General features: G+C 34.7%; 2 protein-coding genes across 2 annotated transcripts; one reads left to right on the plus strand and one right to left on the minus strand.

The window, feature by feature from the left end:
• Positions 367–4,348, plus strand: LOC109843855 (calcineurin subunit B-like). Its single transcript, XM_020412846.1, has 6 exons — positions 367–623; positions 709–833; positions 1,235–1,331; positions 1,417–1,526; positions 2,663–2,737; positions 4,022–4,348. Exons 1-6 carry the CDS (start codon positions 554–556, stop codon positions 4,070–4,072), a joined length of 528 nt encoding a protein of 175 aa, XP_020268435.1. The 5' UTR covers positions 367–553; the 3' UTR covers positions 4,073–4,348.
• LOC109843932 lies at positions 5,318–10,563 on the minus strand. The gene is made up of 5 exons (XM_020412952.1): positions 10,431–10,563; positions 6,862–8,295; positions 6,437–6,737; positions 6,211–6,351; positions 5,318–5,763 (listed from the first exon to the last, which is right to left on the minus strand). Exons 1-5 carry the CDS (start codon positions 10,493–10,495, stop codon positions 5,479–5,481), a joined length of 2,226 nt encoding a protein of 741 aa, XP_020268541.1. The 5' UTR covers positions 10,496–10,563; the 3' UTR covers positions 5,318–5,478.

Genomic DNA, 11,550 nt, shown 5'->3' on the forward strand with positions numbered 1-11,550 from the left:
AGTTTAGGGGTTATCGGAAAACCCCCTTTACTTTTGAAACTTTATCAAAATAGGAAGGGTTTTCTGATAAAATGTCAAAGTTAGAAGGGGTCTTCAGATAACCCCGATACTCATGGAGGGTTTTCTGAAATTTTGAAAGTGCTAGGGGGTCATCTGATAATCTTCCAAAGTTAAAGGGTGGGTCTTGTGATATTTGGCCATTATTATACCTTTTTTATTTAAAAAGAAAAAAGACATTTTAATTAGGTCCAAGCAAAATAAGTTACTGGAAAGTGGGACCCGATTTGCATTGAAGTTTCCCTGGACTTTTTTATTGCCCTGATTTGTTAAATTAAGTTCGGCCCATTTCCTTCAACGAGTTTCCACCCGCCCCCACTCAACTGCCAACTTCCTGCTCACGCCCAAATGGCGCAGGTTAGCAGTGGGACCGAGATCTCAACCGCCATTTCATCGTCTCCTTTCTCCTCTAATTGCGAAATTAGGGTTTCGAGCTCAACTCAACAATTAAACCCCCACAAAATTCTCCCTTAATCCTCCTCCTCCTCTCTCTCTAATGGGGAACACATCGTCGATGCTCACTCAGTACGACATCGAAGAGGTCCAGGAGCACTGCAACCACGCTTGTAACCTTCTCTCTAAACCCTAATCTCATCTAAATGATTCGTATTCTGTTGGATCTCGGTTGCCGATTTTGCGAAAATTTTTCAGTCTCGCAGCAGGAGATCGTGTCGCTCTACCACCGATTCTGCCAGCTGGACCGCAGTGGCGGCGGATTCGTATCTTCTGATGAGTTCTTGTCGGTGCCGGAGTTTGCTGTCAATCCTCTCTCGCAGGTTTGCTTAACTTTGGGTATTAACTGCAATTTACTCCCCAAAGTTTTACCCTTTTTATAACTTTTATGCCCTGAACTCCTCAAAGTTTTCACCACGTTCAACTTTAACATCTTTTGTTTTTCCTACACTCGTAACTTTTATCCCCTGAATAGTTGGAGGAGGAAGAAAGGGATTCGGGGGGGATTTTGTTTTAAGTAGAATCATGAGCCCAATGTAATGGAACGTATTAAAAGTTAATAGTGGTGAAACTTTGGGGTACTTTTTGGAGAAATTTTAAACCTTAGGGTATTGAAGTTAAAAATCGGTGAAAGTGGAGGGTGCTAAAGTGCAATTATCCCTTTATGTTTGTATTCTTTTAATTTGGATTACAAACTAATGGGAGTTAATTAGCTTTGTTCCAGAGATTACTGAGGATGCTTGATGGCCTAAACTTTAAGGAATTTGTTGCGTTCTTGTCTGCATTCAGTTCCCGCACGAGTCTGCAGCAGAAAATTGAATGTGTGGTAACCGTTTATTTTTTCTAAATATATATATAGTTCGTATCATGGCATTTATTTTAATTTTGAATGTGTTTTTTATGTAGTTATATTTAAAGTCTATGATTTGGACTGCAAGGGGAAAGTTGCCTTCAACGATATGTTGAGTGTCTTGCGCGACCTGACTGGATCTTTTATGACTGAACAACAGAGGCAGGTTGGCGATGTTTATAAATTCTGCTATCTTATTCTCACATGCACATGGACACGCACGCCCAACCACCCCCATGCACCAATGCTCTCATAGATATACGTGAGGCACCTTGTGTGTGCGTGCGTGTGTTACTACACGCATCTGTCAGCACCAAGGTAGTCCATTCCATTCTGGTCACGGCAATGTCCAAGCTACATTATGTATTAGAGGTTTTAGGTTATATTTGGGCATGGTGGATCGTCAGAACATCCCTAGCTTACCAGAACCAGCTAATATCGTCTGAAATTGATTAAAACCAACTAATTAACTAAAGGAATCAAAGTGAAAACCCTAGCCCTCCCCTCAGCCCAAGGTTTAGCTGTCCCTCATCCTTCTGATGTGACTACCATGTGCTAAAACCCGTGCCTTCAAAATAACCTGTGGTTTCATTTTGTAGGAAGAAGGGTATGACTGTCATTATTAGGTTTTGTGTTCCAAGCTGTTAATCAACAACGATACAAACAATTATTACATTAAAATTCCTCTTTATGAATAATTAAATTGCTATCCATGTGCATATAAGGGAAAACTAGTTTATATGTGTCGCTATAAAAAGATCTGCTGGAGTATAAATTCTGCATTATTTCATTAGATAATTTCATGTAAGTGCAAACCAAATGCCTGACATGGATATAAATGCATGTTATGCTGGACAATGAATTAGTATGAAATTCTTAGTAATGGAAGTGTTCATGTGATAGAAATGGACTATTGGCATAAGCTTCATTCATAATAATCGTTTGTTTGACCAAGTTCATTGTATTTCAGTGAGACTCAAACTTCTAGTTCGCTTACACTATTTGCTTGAATGTGTTCTTGTTGGGGATCCAGAAACTTATGGTTTCCAATGTTCTTAATTGAACAAATCTTGGATGATTTAAATCTAGATATAAAAATTTAATGCACCAACTATCATGTGCATGTTAACATACTTACTTCCTTTTATACTTGTGAACTTTCTTACTGTTTTTCTCTGGTAGCTGGTATGATGACTATTGTTCCTTATTATATTCCATTATGCTATTTCATATAAAACTTGCTGGAAACATGCAAGCTTGTGTTTCTTCTAAGATCTACATTAACTTGGTTCTTTTTATTAGAAAGTTCTGACTCATGTCCTAGAAGAAGCTGGCTATACAAAGGATTCTTCACTTGCTTTATCAGATTTCATGAAGGTAACATCGTTTTGTGAATATTAGCCCTTGAAATGTTCAAAATCTTCCTATTCAACTATTTCTTTTGGATTATAATTATAGTTTTCTACTGCTAGAATTTGATTTTTTTTTTAATTTAATTAATTTATTTAGCAAAATGCACTATATGCTTCCATGGAACATGGGAGTAGAAAAGCTTCACCCGACTGTAGCCCATAGTAAAACTTAAATCAAGTCATTAGTTAAAATGATTGCATCCTTGTCGGTTATGTTTTACAGGCAAGAGTTAAAAACTTTTACCCTGGTCTTTGTATTCTAAAACAGTTACCTAACGACAAATCTGAGTTGTTGAATGAAAGAAAAATAACTTGCAAACAGATAAATCTGAATACTTTCACTAAGCAATGTTATTAACTTTATGTTTAACTCACAATGATATTAAACTTTATGTCTAACTCCTTTTGATCTGATGATGTCTCCTAAACAGATAATCTTCAATCCTATGCCAAACAAATTAAAAAACCAGAGCAGAACTAGACTCCCCTCCTTATCTGAACACAGCTGACATTTTGCGATAAGTCGTGTAGATATTAATCTGGTGAAGCACCAAGAGATCCTGGCCAAAGTTGTAAGAACTATATTTATATAAAAGCTGCAATAAATAAAATTTTTTCTCTGTTGTTCAAGTTACCAAATAGCGTCCTTTTGTTCAGTCGCATTTCTATGGAGAAATCAAAGTTAACTGAAAATTTTGTAGCTTTGACTGTAGTGTATACGGAAGTGGGTATGTTATACATGCCATGTGTGATATCTTGTATTGGTAACTGTAGTTTCTATGCCGATGTCACCTATTGTAAGTATATATTGAAACTGAATGTTACAAGTTCCCAAATTTTACTAATTAATAATATCACACCGAAATGAAAATTCGCAAAACAGATATCCCAATAACCATCTTTTCTTCTCTCTATTTCCTAGTCAATGCATTTTGACTTTTGACTCTCTTTCATATGCCCTTTAATCATATTTCTTTTATCTGAACCAGGGTTGTATACAGCAAGTTTTTTTGGGTATCATTGTCAGGAATTTCTATCATTTTGATGGTTTTCAGTTGTAACTATCATACTTTTCATATTGAGAATTAAGTTTTTTAATAACCCAACTTGGACTGTTTTCATTGTCTAAGCTCAGTTTTTGTATAATAAGACAGGTGTCTCTTCAGTAACATTTTTACTTCCATCCGTAGGCATCCATTATTCATCTAGAATAATTTCTCTTCAGTAACACTTTCCTGTGTCCATGCAGATTCTTGGCAACTCTGAATTGAAGATGGATGTCGAAGTTCCAATTGATTAGTGGAGCATTTAAGGTTTCTGATATTTTATCAGTTGTGTCACTTGGATGTATGATGGATCAAATGCCACCGTTATCATTTAGATTGTGTGATGTAGCAGATATGACCAATATCTTGTATTATGACTTGCACGATTTGGCATTCTGAATTGAGTTCTCTGGAGTCTTTTTCTTGCCTGGCAAAACCTTTTGCCGTTTTATTCAGGAAATCACTAAGTTTTATTCCGGGAAGGAGCTATTTTTTAGAGGGCAGATGATAAATTTTGTTGGATTCTACAACAGTTGTTCCTCATGCACTGTTATCAGGGTTGCTGAAGTTAACGTAGTTTTTATGCCAATAATGGGAAGGAGTTTTTTATGCCATTAATGAAAAGGAGTATGCAGAATAATTTTTTATGCCAATAATGAAAAGGAGTATGCAGAATAAATGTTGATTCCTGATTCCTGAAAATTTTTGTGTATTGTTTGTGAATTGTGCAAGTATGGTGTTCAATCAATCTGTCTCTTGAACCCCAAAGAGCTTTCTGCATTTCTCTGTAATGGAGGTTTATAGCGTAAAAATAACAGATTTTGCACTTTCAACATAAACTTCCAACTGCTCTTTTGTACTTTACGAGATGAAGGCCAAATAAATTGAAGCAGCTCTTTTGTGTTTAATCCGATGAAGTCCTAAACAGTAATTGTGAACCTTATTGACTCGCTTATACCCTATGCAACCTGAGAACTCTTTTCATCTACCTAACAATTTGATACTGAATATCGTTATCCTGTAGCATATGGACACATGTATATCTTTTTCCTAATTTCTGGTGGGAAAAGAATAAGAACATGAATATAAGTAAAATATCTGGATCTCGAAAATATGTTAAACGTATTTGAGAATTGTATTTTGTTTTAAACTCCAAACAACTCTTGTGCTATAAGATATATATATATATTTCAATCTTATATGTTAATTCCTCATACTTTTAAGTTTTCCTTGTCAAATCATATTTGTATTCATATCCATATTCATAATTAGGAAGAGTAGCTACCGTACATGATATACCTGCAGAAAATGGTAGCATGCTACAGGCAGAGTTTCATTAGAAATGCCAGAGTAGAAAACCTGCATACTGAGATGAAATAATCACAGTAATCGCCTTGAACAGAATGAAGAAACCTGCAAACTGAGACGATGCCCGTTTTCAGAAGATTTCAAAACTAAGAACTAATTATCCATAAACTTCAGACGTTCTAGTTAAGTGCTGAGCAAAACAAGAATAGCAGAGCTTTTTGTTCTGCGCTTTTCAGTATAAAGAGTGCTTACACTGTAAGAATCATGTAAAAATATTTATCCCAAGTATGTAAGTCGTGGATTTACAAATGAAACTGCCTCAAACCTTAACTTGATTATTTACAGATCACCTTCATTCAACTTCTAACTTGATACCTGGCCTAGTTTCCTTTCTTAGCAGTCGAATAGTCTTCTCTCGTCCACTTTGCACCCAATCAAAAGGAACTCTCGATGAATTGGAAACCCGAGGATCAATCTTCATCAGCTCAAGGGACTTGGCGTTATGAAGCAAATTTGTTGCAAATTTGATCTCCTTCTTATAGACTCCAAATTGAAACAACTCAACTTCTTTAAGGTGATGATGAACCCATTCCTTGGGCACTTTTGTTTTAGCAGAGTCATTCAAATGTCCAGGTAGCTGAGCAATGGAGAAAAGATTTTAAAGTGAAATAGTTAAACATTTGAAGGTCATAGTTTAAAAGGCACATGTGCGAAAATATGCGGCAAACATATCTAGGAAGTAAATAGGGTAAGTTACAAAATACCCATAAAAGTCTCCTTCATCAGGTTCTAAAAGTGACATCTTATCCTCTCCTCTTCCATTTTTAATCAAACAATTATCAATCATTTTGATATAATCATCAATTTTCGATATAAAAATCATGTATTTCTATAGACATAGAAGTAATTGTCATATTTTAATACTTTATTGTCTTTACATCCAAATTAACTCCAAAAAGTTTAAACAGAGGTGCAAACTATTACGTTTAAAGCCTCTGGTGTATTTCTGCAAATCATGTAAACCTCTTGGGTTTGCTTAGTTTACCTTCTCCTAACTAAGGTTCTAACTGAATCTTCAACATACCTGCACTTGAAACTTCTCCAGAAATGGTGAAGCTAAGAGGAAAAGTGTTGCCCAGGAGAGTGTATGGGATTTATTGCTGAAAATCAATACCAAGTGTTTGAGATCAAGAAATATCGGCAGAGCCTCTGGTACATGTTCATCCTAATATCAGAGAAATAAAAAGGACCCAACATCACTACAAAAGGTTAATAAGGAGGTACTATAGATGTATTAATAGTTTACATACCTCAACGTGAAAATACAACGTATGCAATTGTGGTATGTCTTTAGAGAGCATCGAGAGGAAATGATTCGAGCTGATATCGCAGACATCTTCTTCGATTTTGATCTCAACAGTTAACAATTTGGGAACTTCTCTCAGAGAGAAACATATTAGCTGTCCAAGATATCTAAATTCCATAAGATTTGAAGCACAAATTCCTATCTCAACAAGTTGCTTGCAATGCCTCACATTCAGAATCTTGAGTTGCAAGAATGGACCCATGATGTTCAGAGTGAAAAAACCGCGACATGTTATGAGATCCAATCTCTTAAGGAACAAAGAATGGACCCATGATGTTCAGAGTGAAAAAACCGCGACATGTTATGAGATCCAATCTCTTAAGGAACAAACAACTTGTCAATAAATTGCCCACATTTATGAGATCCAATCTCTTAAGGAACAAACAACTTGTCAATAAATTGCCCACATCCTCATCTGTAAGATACATATCTTCGAGTAAAACAGTCTCGAGAGCAGTGAAATTGGTTATATTGAGTGCAAATTTGCCCCCTCTTAAATGCAAATGCTTCAGAAGTGAAGGTTTTCCTGCTGCAGTGGAAAAATCATTACCATCATCATCTAAAAGCTGGAAATTTAGTCTCGAGACCTTATGTGTATTCTCCCCAGAAAACAACACAAATTGCTTAACATTTGTAGCCTTCACAATGACCTCATTTATTCCTGAACAGTTTAACACTTTCGCAGACTGAAGATGAACCAATCCATTTATCTCTAAAATCGACGGATAAGATAGCAAAAAAGAACAATCGCCAAAGGTCAATTCTTCCACAGAGAAACAGTTGGATAGAAGATGCCTTAAAAGGATTGGTGTAAAAGTGACATCAAATAGAACAAGTTGTTTAAGTGACTTGAACCCTCCAAACTTAGGATCAGGCGTGAAGATACAATTTCTTAGCCCATATTTTGCTCTAGGAAATCCAATATCATTGTACGTGTCAAACTCATCATTTTCATCAACATCTGGATACAAGTATGCTTCCATGAAACCAGAACACTCGAAATGGTTGATGTTCTTTGCATGCATCTCGAGGGTAGATGCAGAACGGATCACCTTAACATACTTTAAATTGTTCAGAAGACTCGAGATGTTCAATTCATAAAGACCCCTGCAATTGATAAGAGTGAGATGTTCCAGTAGAGGACAGTAATTGATGAAGTTATTGGAGACCACGACATCTTCAAATGCAAGTGATATAAGGGAATGAAACCCGATGAAACCAGGTAAAGTCTTCAAGCCACAATTGTTAAGAATAAAATGCTTCAAACTCAATATATTTCCTCCAACATCAAGCTCGTAAGGGTAATGAGAATCATAACCTCTGAAATCGAGCTTGAGCTTGTCAATGTTCATACCATTGGCCAAATTTAGCCATCGGTCCAAATGGTGATAGTGACCTCTTGATCGGATATGAATGCTTAATGCCCCGATATTGCATCCTGATTTATTTTCAAAGTACTGATCGACCAATGATACGAATTCATCGAACTGTTGGCTTGTGGAGGGCTCTTCCTCAAAGAAGACGCTACTTGCACATCTGCTGATATGAGGGTGTTTACCCAGGATCTCATCCACGTCAAAGCTGATGCTGTTTTGGTGTTTCCACAAATTTCTCCATCTTCTCGATAAGATGCAGGTACGTGCTGCGTCTTTCATTGGCAAAAGTGATAGTATCAAAGACAAGATTTCATCAGATAAATTGGCTGTCAAATCCGGTAAATTGCATCTTGTTACCAATGCCTTCTCTTTCTGGAAATATGATAGTTTGTCATGGTGGTTACCATTTGACAATGTATCCATGTTCCTGTTTTCAGTGATCATATGAGCATTAGGAGTCTACATTTGAGTCCAAAGGTTTTACATGGCAACCAAATTTGAAGGAGAAATAGAATGTATTGAGAAAACAGCTCCAGAATTTCAATTAAGATAAGAGAAAAAAGAGGAAAATAAAAGAAACATCCTGAAAGGGTCACCTTGATATTTTATATATAAAAGTAGCAGTGATAGATATACTTAACTGAAATTTTAATGAAATGATGGCCATGTGATTTCACTGTAAAAAAATAATGCTCATTGACTAACATTTGAATTTTGCGAAGTTGTCAGTATTCTCAGTTAGATATCATTTCGCATGCATTATCTTTCTTCTTTTCCTCTGTTTCTCTCTCTTATAGTAACTATAATTCCCACCATTTCCTTGTCAGAATCACTTATTTTTTGCATTGTTTAAAATAGTAAGTCAGATTACACGCATGCGGTCACTCACTCATCCAGCCGCACTTTCACACTGCAACGAATATCTATTTACCTAAAAATAATAATATAACATTATAAAACTATGGTATCTAATGGGAATATACTCGTGCACTGTAGATGGCAAATTCAATTTGCTACTAACTTATTATAGTTTTTAGATAGATGGGGGTGCAATTTTTAAAATTCATGGGGGGACGGCAGATTGTAAATATTACAAGGGCTTATTTGTAGTTTTTAAATTTGTAGGGATACAATCGCACCCACCTATAAACCTAAATCCATCTCTGCTCATATACAATGATGTGGGCCATGTGGCTCAATCCCAACCAAGTGTACTGCCCAATGTATGTAAACAAACTCACATCTAAGGATCTAAAATAGCATAAATAGATAGTTACCTAAAACATAGTGGAAAGTAAGTTAAAAGCTCATAGGCAAGGGAGTTTCAAAATTAGAGCGTGCAAATTTTTTAATAAGAAACTGCTATTTAAGCTACTACAGGATTAGATAATAACTACCTGTAAGTAAATAACACAACATCAAGGTAAAGTATAGAAATTTTGATTTTTGTGAGTTGGATTTTATCTTTATTTTCTTTTATAAAAATAAATCAAGATAAAAATGCTATTAAGTTGTATTCCACGTATTTAGAAAATTAACGCACTAAAACAATATAAGTTCATCAAACTAAAATTCAGTGATATCATAAAACGCAATAATTCACAAAAAAAAATTGTTTCGAAAAGAACAAGATAACTGCTCGCTTGGTCACCATGAATCAAAAGTCTGTGACCTCTCTACTTTATGGACAGTGAAATTCAACTCATTTGAGGCTAAATAATTATTGGGTTTTAAGTTTTTAACCAACACACAAGAAGGTGAAATTCAGAATATTAAAAATTAAAAATGACAAGTAGATTACTTAAATTAACTTTAGGGTTTGGGTTGGTATATGTAAGTGGGAGACTGGGAGGTCTAAAGCAAACAACAGGAAATTTTAAATTAAAAAAACAAAGAAAAACTACAGTATTGATATTTATATTCAGGAATTAGAGCCTATGCAATGCTACGCTCTACACCACAATCTTAAAGAATTAATCTCCACCATCAGAAGAAAAAAAAACACATTTTGGTCTTTATTTGGGACTTAATTTCCTCGAAAAAGTATTGCAACACATAAAACACAAATTAATCACAAAGACTAAGTGAAATTCTGGTAAAATTCGAAAAAACAAATTTTAATCAAGGCCAAACAATTTAACTGCTTAGTGAACCAACACCCAGAAAGGGGAAATTGAACAGCATAATTTATAAATTAAAAAGCGTCACCATCAACATTTACCAACAAGCTATTACTTAAATTCAAGCAGGAATTCTATAAAACGCGGTTAAAAACAATGATCTCATCCAGCTAAAAGAAACCCAATTTAGGGTTTGCAATGTCAAAATCCTCACCAAAACCCTAGAAAAGCAATCTTGACCAAACTAAGATTAATCAGAAGAAAGATCATCGTTTTTTTTTTGGGGATTTAAACGCATAAACACAAACTAATCTAAATGGGTCTTAATGAAACAGTTCATATAACACCAGTCAACGACCATATCATAATTGAAATTCTCGCAGAGAAAAATAAATATATAATGGAGGTTAAAGAAGAAAAAAAAAAAAGAAGAAAAACTCACGAAAAGTTGGTTGTTTCTGAACTCGAAGTTGGAGAAGAGAGCTGCTCCCTTCGCCGGGACTTCATCAAGGGGATTGAATTTAGGGTTTTGTTAGGGTTTTAGGGGGGAGAGACGAAGAGATTGATGATGATAATTTCCCATACGAGAAAAATTAATAAAAAAAAGGAAGGAGTTCTTTCCTTTATATCCGTACGAAGTTAGTTTCTTGATCTCTAAATTGAATCTGAACCGTTGGTTCGCTTGATTTCATCTTGACCGAGCATTTTTGTCGTCGGCTTGAGCCTTCTATTTTTCATTGGATTGCACGTGAAATGTACGTAGTCGAATATTATGATTATTTAAATTGATAAAAATAAAATAAAAATAAAATAAAAATAAAGTTTTTTTGCGGGATTGATTATCAACACAATTGTCTCTTTTTTAAATGAAATATTGTTATTATTTCATTCAACATAGACTGTCGCCACGTGCTCTACTATTTGTGAGTTATAAATATATTGATCTCGTATAATATCTTTGTTTATTAGTATCTTGAAGTTTTTAAAAGATGGGTGAGTATTCAATTTGTAAAGGAATTTTGCATATGAATTTACTTGCAATATATTCATTAAACTTTCAGTGGTGATTTCACGCATATTCACATTAACTTTTAGTTGTGGTTTCACTCATATTTACATTATTTAATATTCTCATTCAATTTTATAATTTATTCTCTGTACTATAGAAGTAAAACTAAAAGTATGAAGAATTATTTTCTTGCGAAATTAGAGCAGGGAGATTATGATATATTTCGCAATGTACTTTAAAAATAAAAAAATCTCTTTGATGCAAGGTCTCTATCAAATCTTACCCCCAAACAATATGAATGAAAAATGTTATTATAACTCACTTGTCTGGAGTAATTATATTGTATATAGGACATATACAGTAGTCTCATGTATTTTATGGTTCTGACTGTAAAATACGCAAAAGTGGTAGTCCTGTGTATTTTCTGACTTTAATTACTTTTGTAATTAATGTTTTCTGATTACACGTGACTATTAGTCCTGTGTATTTTATGAAATTTGTTTAATATAAACTTCACGGGATTTTTAAATCCCGTGAAGTTTAGTAGCAGTTT

This window comes from Asparagus officinalis, chromosome 1 (genome assembly GCF_001876935.1).
Source record: "Asparagus officinalis chromosome 1, Aspof.V1, whole genome shotgun sequence".
In the NCBI taxonomy this organism is placed as follows: Eukaryota; Viridiplantae; Streptophyta; class Magnoliopsida; order Asparagales; family Asparagaceae; genus Asparagus; species Asparagus officinalis.